Genomic DNA, 16,498 nt, shown 5'->3' with positions numbered 1-16,498 from the left:
ATTTTGATGGCGACCCGCCCCTTTGCAACAAAAAAATGCACCCTAAAAAACCCCCACAACCCGATTGCCTTTCACGCGTCTGCCCATTCGCAAGGGGCAGCCGAGCCTGCAAGGGATCCCCCCCTCCCGTTTGCTATGCCTCGCTTGCAAAAAAAGAGAGAGACGCGTTTTGCAAGCTTAGATCCCCCCCCCTCCGCGTCCCTCCGGGCCCTCCTCCCGCCCCCCCCCCCAGACAAGCAGATTGGCTGGGAGAGTTTGTCAATCGCAGCGATTCCCCCCCCCCCCCCCCCCGCAAGCCACCCCACTCCTTTCTGGGTTTACTTGGGAGTTGGTGCCAGAAGCCGGCGGGCAGCGATTCCGGCGCTGGCAAAAACGCCCCCCCCCCTCCCATTTTGATCCGTTTCTTCTTTTTCATGGCAAAGAGGCCGGCATGGAGGAGGACGAGGGGGGACCGTGTGGGGCGGCCCCGCGGCGGCCGGGCGCCAAGTCCCCGGGAGGCGGCCGGGGGGGAGCCGCTGCCCCCCCAGCTCTCCTAGAGGGGGGCGGATCGCGCTTGCCGCTGCTGCTGCTGCTGCAGTCCCCAACGGGCGCCCGGGGGGCGTAGGGGTGGGGGTGGGGAGGAAGAGGAGGCAGGAGCTGCGAAGATCTAAAGAGGGGGGCTGAGCTCGGAGTGGGGGGGCTCGGAAACGCCGGACCCGGAAGCCGCTTGGGCCGTTTGGCATTTTTCAATTTTTTTCTACCTACCCCCCCCCTCCTCGTCCCCCCCGTCTGTCTTTTGGGCATCTCTTCGCATCTCTCCCCCTCCCCCCCCCCCGCGGCGAAGATCAGATCCCTGACTCGATCCGGAACAGCTGGAGGCAGGCTTGCAAAAGAGAAGAGGAAGAAGAAGAAGAAAGCCGAGCGCAGGGACTCGGGACCCCCCGCCCCCCCAGGAATGGCTGGGTCTTTTTTGCGCTTCGAGTCCGCCTCCCCGGAGACTGCGCGGCCTCTCGGGGTCTTCCTCCCCAGCGGGCGCCCGGTCCCCTGGAAATCTTAAGGGCAGCCCCGGATCGCGCGCGGCGGCTGGGCTTTGCGCGCACCTTGCGCGCCTTCGCGAGCGCCTCTTCTCTGCGCGCCTCTCGGCGGCACCGCCAGGATGGCTCCCGCCGGGGATGGAGCGCAGCCGGGTCCGGCTTCCTGCCTGCTGTTGCTGCTGCCCGCGGTTCTCTGGTGCGCCGGTGAGTCTCAAAAGTTTCTTCCTCTACAAGTGCCCTGTTTGCTTTCTTTCTTTTTTCCCATTTAAACCCCCGCCCCCGCAATTTTGCAAAGCAAGTTGCCTGCTGGAGACCTTTCCTTGGAGGGGGGGGGGGTGTTGCCTCTGCCTTCCTGGGAGTCCAGCTCTCCCCCTTCCCGCATCCTGCTTCCATCGCTCCATCATGGCAGGAGGTTTCTCGTATTTTTAAAAAATTCAGCTTTTTTTCCAAGGAAAAGTAGGACCGTGCCTGTGATTCTCCACCGAATCCTCCCCCAAACCCTGCCAGGTAGGTCAGGCTGAATGAGGAAGGCTGGCCCAAGGTCACTGGTGGCAGAGCAGAATTCGAACCCGGGGCTCCCCTGGTCCGCCTCATGCTCTAACTGCAAGGCCATACTGTTTCTCCTGTTTCATAATGTTCCGCTGGCATCCCACTGTAATATTCTACTTCTTAAATGAGTGTGTACCTGTTGGTTGCCTAGGACACGCTTCGGAGCTTCGATCCTGGTTGTGTGACCCGCCTGTGGCGGCAAATAGTGGAATAGTGGTGAAGCAGTGGGCTAAAGAGAGACAGTGTGGTGCATTGGTGAGAGCATTGGGCTAAGGTGACCTGGGTTCAAATCCACAATTGGCGATGCAGCTTCCAGGTGACCTTGAGCCAGTGACTCCATTTTAGTAGTGCCTGCCTTACAGGGCTGTTGTGAGGATAAAAGGGCAAACTGCACGCGAGCTCCTTGGAAAAAGACTGAGATGACAGCATGAGAAAGATCTCTCCCCATCACACAAGACAACACCATACAAAGGAAATGTTTATTTTGGCCATTTTTTCCAACAACCCTGCAAGGTAGCTCAGTAATTTTTTAATACAGCTGTAGGGGCTTTATAGCAGCATTGTACAGCCTGAGATTATGATCTTATTACAGTGGCAGGGAAGAACCGGGAAGGGGGGGGGGGAAGTGCGGCTGAGGGATTGCAGCCTGCCCCAGCCCACTTGGTGATTTGCTATAAGCAGGTTGCATCCTGGCCGTGCATCTTTCCAATAGTCCTTTGTTTTCAGATTGGCTTTTAACTTTCAAAGGTTTTCCTGGGTATAAAATGACCTAATTATCCTCACAACGTCCCTGTAAGGTAAGCCAGTATGGATTATCCCCATATCACAAAGGGGGACGCTGCAGCCAAGGGAGGTTTGTGGTAGGTCACCTTGTGACCTTGTGGCCCAGAGGAGACTTGAACCAGCGACCGCACGGCGAGCCCCAGGCTTCATCGGATCTTCCCAGCTGTCTCTGCCCCGTTGGCCTCTTCTCTCCCCCCTCCCCTCTCACATATATGACAGTTTTCTGTCTTGGCTTCATCATCTCCCTTGGAATGAAGGGCACCCCCCCCCTTCTCCTCCGCCACGGGTGATGGTCAGAAATCCTGGTCACTGGCCACGATGGGAGATGCGATGCTTAGACAAAATGGCCTTTAGTCTTGTCTGGCAAGGCGGGTGCTGACTTATCACCGCACCTCCGAGCTTGGAGAATGGCCCCTGTTGAATTTCTGCCTGCCTGCCTTGCTGGTGGTGAGGCATAAGAGTCCACAAAGAATGAAGGTATCCCTGTTTGCAAGCGGATCTTTTGAACTGGGGAGCGGGGATTTGCTGTATTAAAATCTTAACAGGGCAACGGACTGACGGCTTCTCCTGTGCTCGTGATCCCTTCTGTGGCAATCCCCTCCATCCAAGTCCTGAGCTCATTTACTGGGAAGATCTCTCTCTCCCCCCCTGCGATAATGAAAAGCCACATTATGCTATTTATGAAACCACCCGAAAGAGCACAGCTATTTGAGCGAACTTTGCCGTTGTCTGGAGCTCTGAATCAGGCCAGGCGCTCAATAAAGTGTTCCAAAGGATAGGAAAGTTGGTGTTGTGCTATCGTGTTTGGCCTCGGTTGAAAGGTTCGGGGTGGCTTTGTTATACTTAAGACCCTTGTGGCGCCCCTGCCGTCTTTATGGGCACGGGAATAACAGTTCAGGGATTGTGACTTTGGTTTGCAAAGCGAGTTTGGGCCACTGCGAGTAGCAGAGAGCTGGACTAGATGGACTCTGGTCTGATCCATCTGGCTTGTTCTTATGTTCTTATGTGTTCACGTTTTGCAGAGGGGGAAACTGAGTCTGGGAAGCAACATGCTAGGTCGGGCGACTGGGCTCTGTGCTGGCGATCAACCTGACAGGTGGGCAAGCCCCATCCGAGTGCATTTACTCACAAGGAACAGCTGTTCTGTGCAATGAGAGCAGTTTCTTGGTAAAGGGGCTTTGGACTGTAGCTTTCGAACAGGTCTTGGAGTAACGTTCAGTGAATAACATTGAGAGTATGTGTGTTAGGATTTCTACAGAATCACTTGGGTTACACTGAGATAGGTCCCTTCCCCAAAGGGAATGCAATCTAAATTCAGCAAACCTGGGCTTCTTCCTAGTAAAGCTGGCAGACCTTGCGTGCTTACCTGGGAGTCAATCCCAGTTGCACACTGTTTACTTCCTGGTAAAGCACACAGAATTTGGGGATAAAGACGAAGGTTTGAGCCCAAAGCTTCAGTTTAGTAGCTGCTGATGGGCTGCTATTTAGCATCCCATGGGCGGTTTCCAAACCCCAGAGAAGGTTTTAAGGGCCAGATGTGATGCCGGCAGACCTGTGAATGACTCTTTCAAGTATTTTTAAAAAATCGGTAAATAGCAGCTGTGTGTGCGTATGTGTGAGGAGGGAATTTGCACTGGGAACCCAAAGGGAATGGAGTTTAACCTTCCCTTACTGTGTATAGACATGCCCCCACCCTGCTATTATAATCCCACTGGGGGAATAGGCAAGCCCCAGCAGAGAGTAGCGCTGCCAATGAGCAGGCTGGACCTGGAGTCTTTCTGGAATTACAAGATCAGTTCCCCAGGAAGGCAGATTCTAGAATAGGGGTGGCCAACCTACGGTGCTCCAGATGTCCATGGACTACAGTTCCCATCAGCCCCTGCCAGCATGGCCATCTGGAGAACCTAATGTTGTGTCTCTGCTGAACTCCTGCCCCTCTCTAGACTCTGCCTTCTCCAGGCCAGTTCCCAACCTCCAGGAATTTCCCAAGCTGGAGTTGCCAGCGGAAAAATGAAGGTTGAGTAGCCTGCTGTCTCGAAAATTGGTGGACGAAGGAAAGACGGAATTTTCTCAGCCAAGAAAAGAGCTGTTTGTTCCTCCACCCCGTCTTTCTAGCTCATCTGTCGTCTGAATCCGCTTCTGAACACAGGGAGGGTTGGAGAAATACTGTAAGTTGACAGCTGGCTATTTCAACAGAAGAAGGGTGGCACATTTGAAATCCTGTGCGGTGTAGTGGTTGGGTAGCCACTCTGCCAAAAAACTCACTGGATGACTCCTGGCCAGTCACTCTTACGCCATCATCCTGGCCTACCTTGCAGGGTTGTTGAGAAAAGAAAAAGATGGAAGAGAGAATCATGAACACCACTTCTTTGACGAAGGGCAGGGATAAAACATGGACGTTTGTATGGGGGAGGGAGGGGTGTGAGTATATGGGAGCTGGAGGGCCCATTTGTGGATTGCGATGCCTCGCCACTGAAGTTCAGCACGGCTAGTTTTCTGTGTCTGCGCTCTCCGTGTTCAACGTTGGGTACATTCCAGATATTGCTTTTGAGTGACAGGCGTAAAGCTTTGTGTCTTTTGGTGAAGTGGTTTACCAGATTTTGGCATGCTTGTGAGGTTGATGAAAGTTCTTTGTTTTGGAAGAAGGCTACATATTTATTGTTAGGAGTTCCTTTTTAAAAGGTGTTTGAATATGGCTGCCATGTTGCACACGAACTTCCTGAAGGCGATCCTATTTACTAGCTTGTTGGAGCGGAGCAGGTTCTAGGACTCTCTGGCTTAGTCCTTTATGGATAGCTGCTTCCTTCTCTTCCACCTCCCTATTATACCACAAGAGCATTTCCCAAACTCCAATGGCCAAGGCCACTTATGTTTCTTCCAAGGAAAAACAGGTGGAATGCGTCGCTCTTACAGATGAAGCAGTTTTAGAGTTTATAAGGGAGGGAATTCCCTCTTGATTAGAAGCAGGCAAACCCAAGAAGAGTAACTGATGCAGAAGAATAGCAAGATTCGAGTCCAGTAGCACGTTGTCAGAGATACAGCAGGCAGCCTCCCTGAAGGTGGGTAATCGCTGCCTGTCTCTGTGCTGAGTCACTGAATGATCAAATTGCCTCAAGCTCAGAGGTTGGGCTGCTTTTCCTGTCCCACCTGTGAAGGCCAATTCATAGGATTCGAGGCCAGAGCAGTATATCATGCAGAGTGGCAGCAGGCAGACTCTTCTGAGGATATTCTGGTCTCACAGGCATATTCAGCTTGGTTGAAGCTAAAAGCAAAAAAGAAAGCGAGTTAGATATTTAAAATAAAAAGTCAGTTGTTCCTGGGGGGGGGGTGTCACCAGGGGTCAGAATCCTCAGGGTGCATGCGCTAGGGATGCGCTAGCCCATAGGTGTCAAACTTGTGGCCTTCCAGATGTTATGGACTACAGTTCCCATAATCCCCTGCTAGCATCATGCTGGCAGGGGATGATGGGAACTGTAGTCCATAACATCTGGAGGGCCGCGAGTTTGACATCTGTACTCTAGCCAATTGCTGAAATCTCATGAGTTTAAATGAGCTGAATCAATGATTCACAAACCAATTAAAGGTTTTTAGGAGCTCGGAAGTATGTATTTACATACGAGGCAGTCCGCTGCCTCTCTGTCTGATTCTCTTTTCTGACTTCCCGCCTTCCTGTTTGTCTCTGGTGAGGTGTGGTAATTTCTGCCCCATCTCTTCAGCAGGTTCAGGGAGACCATTCAGCTAGAATCCAGCTCAGCAGCAGCCAAAAGACCAACAAGATAGCTTCTGAGGGTCAAAGATTCCTTTGTTCAAATATGAATTAGTATCTCTGAGCCCTTATATCTCGGTCAGAAGGTGGGAGAGGTGCCGTAAAGTGGGGACTCAGCATGCAAAGCATTTTGCAATCAGCTTGATTAAAGCAGAAGGGAAATGCTTTGGGGGCCGAAAATTAGCATCTGTAGCGAGATAAGAACGTTATGTCTCTTTTCAGCCCCTGTTAGGTTAGCATTGCCGTTCAGTTCTCTGTGTTGGACAAACTGGTCAGTCTCTATGCAAAGGCATCAGTGGACATAAATCTGACACTAAAAACCACAACAGTCGAAAACTGGTGGGAGAACATTTTAATCATCCAAGCAATTAAGGGGTCCTAGGAGTGGCAACTCTCAAACGGCTTCAAATGCGGATTACAATGTGAGCTGGTTGAACCTGAGTTCATTCACAAGTTCAGAACAATGGACCCCCCCCCTTGGGCTGAATAGGGACATAGAATTCTTATCTTACTACAGAGGTTAATTTTCTTGCTTTGAGCATTTCACCTCTGCTTCAGTCAAGCCTGTTTCAATGGCCATTGTACCTCTGCATCTTTCTTTGCAACATCCCTTTCACCTTCTGACTGGGATATAAGGACTCAGAGATTCCAACTTGTTTCTGACGAAGGGAGTTTTACCTCTCGAAAGCTTATACCTTGAAAATCTTATTGTTATTTCTGGTGCCATTGTACCTGATTCCAGGTATGCTGCTGCGGACCAACATAGCTGCTTCCTGAAACTGAGATCATTCAGTGATTCCTAATGCAATCTTGTGGTTGACTTCCCCCTCCTCCACAGAGGAGGTTGTCTGTTGCATCTCTGCATAAGCCACTGTTCTGAGTTCCCTTCCTTTCTAGTATGGATGGACAGTGAATTGTGCCCAACCTCATCTGAAGGATTTTTCGGGTAACCCACACTAGACTGTTTTACATGAAGGACTTCGTGAGTTAAATCAAATTTGCATCGAAATACAATGTCCTTATTGGGAATTTGGGTTTACTGAAATAGCTAGTCTGGATTGGGGCCAAGGTATTGGAAGGACCGCCTCCATACTGTCCAGCCCACCAGATAAGATCTTCTTCTGAGGCCTTTCTGTCTGTGCCTTTGATTTCTGAGGTGTGGTAGGTGCCAACCAGAGACAGGGCTTTTTCGGTGGCGACCCCCTTGCCTTTGGAATGCTCTCTTGCCTGGTGCCTGCCTTCCTTAATTTTGGGCACCAGACAAAAACATCCTTTTTAACCTGAGGTTTTAGCTAAGGAGTTTTATCTACTAAACCTTATATAATTTGCTTCTGGCATGAATTTATTTTATCTCTAGACCGTTCTAGGCTTCTTAGCACGTAATTTACGCTGTTCTATCCTAGCTTGTTTTAATGACATTGGCCTGCTCTTTTAAGACTTGTGTTTTAATGGCTTTTTGTTGTTAGCTGGAAAGCTCCTCAAACAAGTCTCTGGAGTGGCAACATGTCAATTTTCAAACTAATAAATAAACCATTGGTCTGATTCTCCGAGCTTTCTAATCTGTGGTTTGGGGCCTTAAAGACTGTGAATATGTTTCATTTGTTCCTGAACAGTGGGACAAGAGGCTTATTTGCTAGGGATCGTATACCAGCCTCACAGTTTCAGGTTGGAGCCTCTTCAGATGAACTGCAAAGTGTGTGTATGTGTGCATGCTCACACATGCCCACATCAAGTGAGTGTAAGAAAAGATTTCAAGTTGGCAGAGGTGAAGGATTTCCATAGCTTTTTAAAGACCGGCTGAGCACGAGGCGCTATAGTGCCCTGTAAGATCTCATTTCCAAGAAAAATTCTCCAGCATGTATGCTGCAACTTTACATGTATAAAAAGGTTCATGATATATAAATACAAAATTGTAAATACAGAAGAAAAGCTTACCATAAATTAAGCAAAAATGCATATGGTACGTACTCCATTCTGGACTATATTGTTCCAAACGTTGCGAACATCTTCATCTTTCCGGCAACTTGATCCCCGTTAGAAATATTTATGCTTCTCTGCCTTCTAGCAAAAGGAATTAATTCTCTGTCAACAGGGCTTCTTTTCATGTCCGATCGAACCAGGCAGAAATTAGCGGTGGTTCAGCTTTCCTTTGCATCTTGGCTGCCAAGAGCTGGTTTACAATCCGCCCTCTGTCAGACCCATCAAACCTGTCTCTGAAATAAGATCACCCAGTTGCTTTCAGCCTCTGACGTGGTTTGGTATTGTGTTGTTCCGTTAACTTGGTTCAGCAGCGTGGCCGTGTGTTTGAATCGGGTGAGGTTTCGCATGACCAGGACATGTGAAAACAAATCAGTATGTACAAATTGCCATCTCTCTTGGGTAGATATGTGCAAGTTTATAGGGAGGTGGTATTGATGTATAATCTTAAATGTTGCAACTAGTTGACACATGTCTCTCTTGGGGAGGGGGTTGTGACTCACGGGCAGAGAAGAAGAAGAAGAAGAAGAAGAAGAAGAAGAAGAAGAAGAAGAAGAAGAAGAAGAAGAAGAGGGGAGGAGGAGGAGGAGGAGGAGGAGGAGGAGGAGGAGGAGGAGGAGGAGGAGGAGGAGGAGGAGGAGGAGGAGGAGGAGGAGGAGGAGGAGGAGGAGGAGGAGGAGGAGGAGGAGGAGGTGGAGGAGGAGGAGGAGGAGGAGTTTGGATTTATACCCCCCTTTCTCTCCTGCAGGAGACTCAAAGGGGCTCACAATCTCCTTGCCCTTCCCCCCTCACAACAAACACCCTGTGAGGTAGGTGGGGCTGAGAGAGCTCCGAGAAGCTGTGACTAGCCCAAGGTCACCCAGCTGGCGTGTGTGGGAGTGCACAGGCTAATCTGAATTCCCCAGATAAGCCTCCACAGCTCAGGCGGCAGAGCTGGGAATCAAACCCGGTTCCTCCAGATTAGATACATGAGCTCTTAACCTCCTACGCCACTGCTGCTCCATTACCTTGGCACGCCAAAGACATCACACTATATCCCTGGCACCTTCAGTTAAAAGGACCAGGCGGTAGGTGGTGTCAAAGAGCTCTGCCTGAGACCTGGATAGCTGCTGCCAGTCTCAGTAGACAATAATGACTTCGGCTCTTTCCGCACAACCAACATAAAACGTTTTGAGGCTGGAAATAAAAAGTTTCCTCCGAGGAGTTCTGCATGGCTTTTAGCCCAAACCGTTTTATTTCCAGCCTCAAAATGTTTTATACGCATCCTGGATTTTAGCGATCCTTTCTGTGGAAATATTTTCCAAACGCTCTGCATAGCTGTTTAAAACATTTTACAAGCCTCTTGGCAGTTCCGCGCACTTCCTCCTTGGCGCCGTTTTCTGAGCTCATTCCGTTGTCTTGCCTGTTTACCTCTGTCATTTTTTTAAAATTTTGGGGGGTTATATCTTCGAATTCACAAAGGCACAACGTATAGAGAATCACAGCACAAGGTTTTGATGCGTCAAAGCTACCAATGCCCGGAGAAGACAAAATAAAATGGGAGAATCACAAAATAGTGACCGGGAAGAGCTTTGAGGGAGTGAGTGCAGACAAACGGGGAGGATTGAAAACGTTTTGCAAATGTTTTTAGTGACTTGTGTGGAAATGGCCTTTGATGGACATAGAATGAGGCAGCTACTTTTAGTTGTTAAAACCCTGTACATCCCCACAATGAAATCAGAACCATGTTTGTATTCTGCATTTTCCAACAGTTGACTATGTGACCAACCAAGAATTACCCAATACATTTGCAAGTGTCCAGGTGGGGCCTAGCATTTTTCCAAATTACGATGTCTTTTCAGAGATCTGTTCTCCTGGAGAGCTGGTCGCTTCACAGGGTGGACTCTGTGGAATTATGTCCCTGCTGAGCTCCCCCCCAATCCCCACCCCCTTCCTCTGCCCCCAAGCCCCCAGGAATTTCTGAACTCAGAATTTCTGAACTCATCCCCTGCTCCACACTTCTGGGTCAACTTCCTGGTTGAAAGGAGGTGATGGCCGTGCAAGTACTCATACAGGGGTGCAGCAGGCGTCCTCCTGGGTGACATTAGTTATTAAATTTGATTCTTGTGGACCAGTACTGCCCCTCCCCCCTCTTCTCCTCACATGGTTGTGTAAAGGGACTGAGCTTTGTGATACCGCACACGTTTTGTGTACTGAAGATCCCTCGTTGAGTTCCCAGTTGTGACTCTTGAAAGCGTCTCCTCTGGAAATCTTGTCGATCTCTAAGGGCTACTGGACTCAAACCTTGCTCTTCTGCTTCAGACCAGCATGGCTATCCTGTGAAACAAACTGTGTCATTCTTTTTCGGGGGTTGGCGAAAGGCCGGACCGAGCAAGTCCCCTCTGCTACTATTGCCCTCCTTGCAACTGTGTGTGCGGTGTTACTAAGTTGAATGTGCAAGCTGTTTTGTAAGGAATTACTGAGGCAAAACGTCGGCTGATCTGTTTTGACAGCTTCCTTGTCTCTCTTTTTTAAAGTAATGAAAATCCAGGAAGCCAAGCTGGGTGGCGTGGAGGCCAGAGTGCCGCATTTCATGGGTTTAATCAAGTTGTTTAAGACATAACAGGTTTTAGACAAACACTGTGTGGCTTTATCGGCTAACTGAATGCCGATGGGGGATACCTTTCAGAAAAAAGAAAGGAGGCCGATCAGAGCCAGCAGTATGCTGAAAAGATTAGCTGTTGTTGGTCCCTTTTGGATTTTCGTACAACAGTGATTTATTTCTGTGTTAACTTCGTGCAGGGAATGATGCCTGGTGCCCCCTTCCAAGAAACCGTGGGGTATTAGGCCTGCACGCCTCATTTCCAAACCTGCATTCATGCACAGAATGATTTGAAATTCCGGGTCCTTTTAGTAAAGGTTTTAACACGCCTGGACAAAATACCCTCCCCACCTCTTTAAAATGCAGAAATTCATAATAGAGATGGCTGAACTTTTAGTTTGGTGTTTTGATAGTCTGCTTTGTTCGTTTTGCAAAGGTTAAAATGGAACCCCTTTTGCGTAATGAAATCAGCAAAAGACATTCAATTCAGGCTTCTAGTCCTCATGACCTCTGGAGGACCTAGCGGGTGTTTTAAGAAGAAGAAGAAGAAGAAGAGGAGGAGGAGGAGGAGGAGGAGGAGGAGTTTGGATTTATATCCCCCCTTTCTCTCCTGCAGGAGACTTAAAGGGGCTTACAATCTCCTTGCCCTTCCCCCCTCACAACAAACACCCTGTGAGGTGGGTGGGGCTGAGAGAGCTCCGAGAAGCTGTGACTAGCCCAAGATCACCCATCTAGTGTGTGTGGGAGTGCTCAGGCTAATCTGAATTCCCCAGATAAGCCTCCACAGCTCAGGCGGCAGAGCTGGGAATCAAACCCGGTTCCTCCAGATTAGATACATCAGCTCTTAACCTCCTACGCCACTGCTTTTTAAGTAGCATTTCTTAAGGGTGCCAATTGCAATTGATCTCCAGATTATATAGATCAATCCCCTTGGAGCAAATGGCTGCTTTGGAAGGTAGAATCCGTGGCATCACGCCCTGCTGAAGTCCTTCCGCTTTTCAAACCTCACCCGTCCCAAGCTGTAGCACCAAAGTATTCAAGAGTGGGGAACCCTGCCTGCTTTCCCAGAAGATAGACCGTGACGCTGCTTTTTGGTCAAGGGCAAAATTCTGCGGTGTTATACCCTGCTGAGTTCCTCCTCTTCCCAAACCCTGCCCTCCCAGACCCTGCCCCCCACATCTCCAGGAATGGCTGCTTTGGAGGGAGGACTCTTTGGGATTATACACCACTGGGACCCTTAAACTCCATCTCCCCCAGGTTCTACCCCCAGGCACAGGGCTGGAAACCCCAGGATCAAAACAAAAAGCAGCCCTTCTCATCTGGTGCCAACCTCCCCCCGGAAGTCGGGGAGCCCCATCCAAACAATGGGGCGGCTGAAAATGGCTCCATGGCCGCACTGGCCTACCACTTCCAAGGCGGCTTTCCAGTGGCATGGGGAGGCTAAAAAATGCAGTCAAGCTACCCTGCCGCCACCCCCACCCCCCACATGACTGAGGTGTCTCAGTAGATTGTTGGCCCTTCTAGGCTGTCTGTCAAGTTTTGCCATTTCACCTGTTTTTGCAGGTTGGTTCCACTTATGGATTGATGGGACTAGAAGTTTACACTGACCATAACTGTGCTGCTGGCAGGCATGGCGTGGCCAGATCACAGTCCAAAGGGCCAAGGCAGGCAAGGCGTAGTCAGGTCACAGTCCAATGGTCGTGGTGCAGGAGAACTGATAAGCAGGCTGGGGATCAACGATGAACCAGGCACGAAGTGGCGACAGGTGACACACTAGTTGTACCCAGGCAGAAGCAAGCCCATAGCAAGGCTTATATAGAGAGCCTTGTTCAAGGGACTGGGATTCTGCAAGGAGTTAATCCTCATCAGATGCAGAGACTTCTAATCTCCCATATCTTGCTGCCAAACAAAACAAGCACTCCTTCTTTGCTTCTGCAGTAGCAGCCTCTGCTTCTGCCTCCTATGCACAGCTGGCTCATCACTGGATTCCCTAGGAGGATCTGCAGGCTCCTCCACCTGCATGTCATAGAGGAGGGCTGGGAGTTGGCTCTGCTGCCTGGTCTTCCTCAGGAGTAGCAACCTCTGGCTGCACTGTACCTTCAGGTTCTGCCTCAGAGTCCTCTGTGTCCTGGTTAAGTACCCAGGGGCTGGCTCATGACAGTAACAGGCAATACATGTGAAATCATTTCATCACATTATCTTCCACCTCTGCGAATAAATTTAGGGCGCCCACCTATAAAGGCATGAACTGGCTTAGCCAAAATCACATTGTATATGAAGCATCCTTCTAATGAGAATTCTGTTTTCTGCTCCATGTTGCTCCCTTGGAATTGTGGGCTCCCATCTTTTAAAGGGCGCATTTGCCCTACAAATGGCCTTACGTTAGTTTCATGGTAACTGACCTGTAATGGCTTCCCCCAAAGGATCCTGGGAGTTGTAGTTGAACGAGCTGTAGTTGTATTTCAACAAAAGTGCTGGATTCTCAGTGTTAGATATCCATTGTTCCACGCTGGAAAATACTTTTGTCTTCCCCTCCTCAAGCCTTAATAGGAATTCTGGCCTCCTATTTTTGGGAAACGGAGCGCTCTCTGCTATTTCCTCCTTGGATCTGCTTACTCGTTCCATGAAATCTTGCCTGTTTCTGTTTCTTTGGAAACAAAGAGAAGAAAACCCAGACTGTATCTTTGCGGGCGAAATGGGTGAGAATGAGAAATTCACATGGAGAAACTTTTTCTAATCACAAAACCTCCTGGAAAATTCACAGATCTGGAGTCGCAAATTACATTTCCCCGTCCCCTTACGGAGCGCTTGCGCTGATATTTTATCGATGTTCGCTGGGGAATTTAGAGAACAGATCTGCAGCACAGTTTTTGCTGTGGCTCAGGAAGCAGAATTGATGTAATTGGGGGATGAATTGAGAAGATGTCGGCAGAAAAGCAGACCGTACATACATATAGCTAATTTCCTGTAAATTCTTCGGAGATATAAATGTATGTATCTGTAAAACCATGAGCTGGATGGGCTAGGCTATCCCAGCCTTCTCTGATTTTGGAAGCTAAGCAAGATCAGACTTGGTTTTTGGATGGGAGCCCACCAAAGAAGTCTAAGATTGGGACTTAAGGGGCAATAGAGTTGTGGTTAAGAAAGGTGGATTCTGCTCTGGAGAACTAGATTTGATTCCTACTCCTCCTCCACCTGAGCTGTGGACTCTAATCTGGTGAACTGGATTTCTTTCCCTGCTCCTAGAGGTGAAGCCTTCTGGGTGACCTTGGGCCAGTCCCAGTTCTCTCAGAACTCTGTCAGCCCCATCTACCTCACAAGGGGTCTGCTGTGGAAAGAAGAAGAAGAAGAAGAAGGAGGAGGAGGAGGAGGAGGAGGAGGAGTTTGGATTTATATCCCCCCTTTCTCTCCTGCAGGAGACTCAAAGGGGCTGACAATCTCCTTGCCCTTCCCCCCTCACAACAAACACCCTATGAGGTAGGTGGGGCTGAGAGAGCTCCGAGAAGCTGTGACTAGCCCAAGGTCACCCAGCTGGCGTGTGTGGGAGTGTACAGGTGAATCTGAATTCCCCAGAGAAGCCTCCACAGCTCAGGCGGCAGAGCTGGGAATCAAACCCGGTTCCTCCAGATTAGATACACGAGATCTTAACCTCCTTCGCCAAGAGGAAGGGAAGGGGTTTGTCAGCTGCTTTGAGACTCCTTACGGTTGAGAAAAGCAGGGCATACATTTTTTATTCTCCTCTTCTCAGCCCTTTGGTGGCAAACCACCTCTGTTCGGTCTCTTGCCTTGAAATCCCCAGGGGGGTCACCGTAAATCTGCTGTGACTCCACGGCGCTTTCCAATGAAAAAGCAGGATGTCCCAAAACATCCTGAGAAATACTCAAGTGTCCTAAAAGCAGTCTTAAAAGAACCTTATGAAACAACAGACCGGAGCCGTGGGCTGCATTGGAGGATGGATCCAATGGGATTATAACCATCTAAAGTCCTGCCCCCACAGTCTCCCCCCCGCCCCCCCAAATGTCTAAGATGTTCCCAACCTGGAGATGACAAGGCTAAGCTCTCCCTGCATCAGAGCACTAAGTGAGCAGCTAGTATTTAGTCGAGTTCTTGCGCCCGTCTCCTGTCTGACTCCAATGTTATCAGCTGAGCTGCTTGACTGAGCAGGGATATGATGAACCTCTGGCTTTCTGCTTTAACCCCTCACACCTCACGGAGGTTTGCCTGAAAACAAGGTTTCGTAGGAGAGGACAAAAAGCCACGGGCTGCCAGAGTGAGTTCATCGCTCTCTCTCTCTCTCTCTACCCCCCACTTTCTCCTTCCCACTGTCATTGGTTTGCATCTTCTCCAGTGTGGGCAGCTGCCATGGTGAACGAGGCTAGACTTGTGGGCGATGTTCTCCGAACGCTTAAGCTTTTTGGAAATGTACTTTGGAAATGGTTTTGCTGCAAACCTACCACTGTCCTTTTTTTTTGTTAGTTTAAGGTGCTTGTGTTGCTTTCTGCTCAGCGAATCCCTTGGGTCTTTGGAAATCCATGCGCCGGTTGCGAAGTGTGCGGATGGTGATTGCATTGGGTTGCCATCCTCCAGGTGGGGCCTGGAGATCTGCTGGAATGACAGCTGATCTCCAGACCAGAGACCAGTTTCCCTGGAGGAAAGGGCTACTTAGTAGGGTGGGTTCTAGGGCATCATGCCTTCCTGAGGTTCCTGTGGGTCCTAGGGCATCATGCCTTCCTGAGGTGGGTTCTAGGGCATCATGCCTTCCTGAGGTGGGTTCTAGGGCATCATGCCTTCCTGAGGTTCCTGTGGGTTCTAGGGCATCATGCCTTCCTGAGGTTCCTGTGGGTCCTAGGGCATCATGCCTTCCTGAGGTGGGTTCTAGGGCATCATGCCTTCCTGAGGTTCCTGTGGGTTCTAGGGCATCATGCCTTCCTGAGGTTCCTGTGGGTCCTAGGGCATCATGCCTTCCTGAGGTGGGTTCTAGGGCATCATGCCTTCCTGAGGTTTCTGTGGGTTCTAGGGCATTATGCCTTCCTGAGGTTCCTGTGGGTTCTAGGGCATCATGCCTTCCTGAGGTGGGTTCTAGGGCATCATGCCTTACAGGGGTTCCCTGTGGGTTCCTAGGGCATTATGCCTTCCTGAGGTTCCTGTGGGTCCTAGGGCATCATGCCTTCCTGAGGTGGGTTCTAGGGCATCATGCCTTCCTGAGGTGGGTTCTAGGGCATCATGCCTTCCTGAGGTGGGTTCTAGGGCATCATGCCTTCCTGAGGTGGGTTCTAGGGCATCATGCCTTCCTGAGGTTCCTGTGGGTCCTAGGGCATCATGCCTTCCTGAGGTGGGTTCTAGGGCATCATGCCTTCCTGATGTTCCTGTGGGTTCTAGGGCATTATGCCTTCCTGAGGTTCCTGTGGGTTCTAGGGCATCATGCCTTCCTGAGGTGGGTTCTAGGGCATCATGCCTTCCTGAGGTTCCTGTGGGTTCTAGGGCATTATGCCTTCCTGAGGTTCCTGTGGGTCCTAGGGCATCATGCCTTCCTGAGGTGGGTTCTAGGGCATCATGCCTTCCTGAGGTGGGTTCTAGGGCATCATGCCTTCCTGAGGTTCCTGTGGGTTCTAGGGCATCATGCCTTCCTGAGGTTCCTGTGGGTCCTAGGGCATCATGCCTTCCTGAGGTGGGTTCTAGGGCATCATGCCTTCCTGAGGTTCCTGTGGGTTCTAGGGCATTATGCCTTCCTGAGGTTCCTGTGGGTTCTAGGGCATCATGCCTTCCTGAGGTGGGTTCTAGGGCATCATGCCTTCCTGAGGTTCCTGTGGGTTCTAGGGCATTATGCCT

General features: G+C 50.0%; 1 protein-coding gene across 1 annotated transcript in view; it reads left to right on the top strand.

Annotated features, from left to right (window-relative positions):
* Positions 1–325: 325 nt before the first annotated feature.
* TMEM132B (transmembrane protein 132B) overlaps positions 326–16,498 on the top strand; it is a 347,169-nt gene continuing 330,996 nt past the window's right edge. The window contains 1 exon segment of the mRNA XM_048514770.1: positions 326–1,217. Coding sequence (XP_048370727.1) covers positions 1,136–1,217 — 82 coding nt within the window. The 5' untranslated portion in view covers positions 326–1,135.

Source organism: Sphaerodactylus townsendi, linkage group LG13 (assembly GCF_021028975.2).
Source record: "Sphaerodactylus townsendi isolate TG3544 linkage group LG13, MPM_Stown_v2.3, whole genome shotgun sequence".
Taxonomy (NCBI): Eukaryota; Metazoa; Chordata; class Lepidosauria; order Squamata; family Sphaerodactylidae; genus Sphaerodactylus; species Sphaerodactylus townsendi.
Note: the sequence above shows the minus strand (reverse complement) of the source record. Positions and strands in the feature narration are given on the sequence as shown.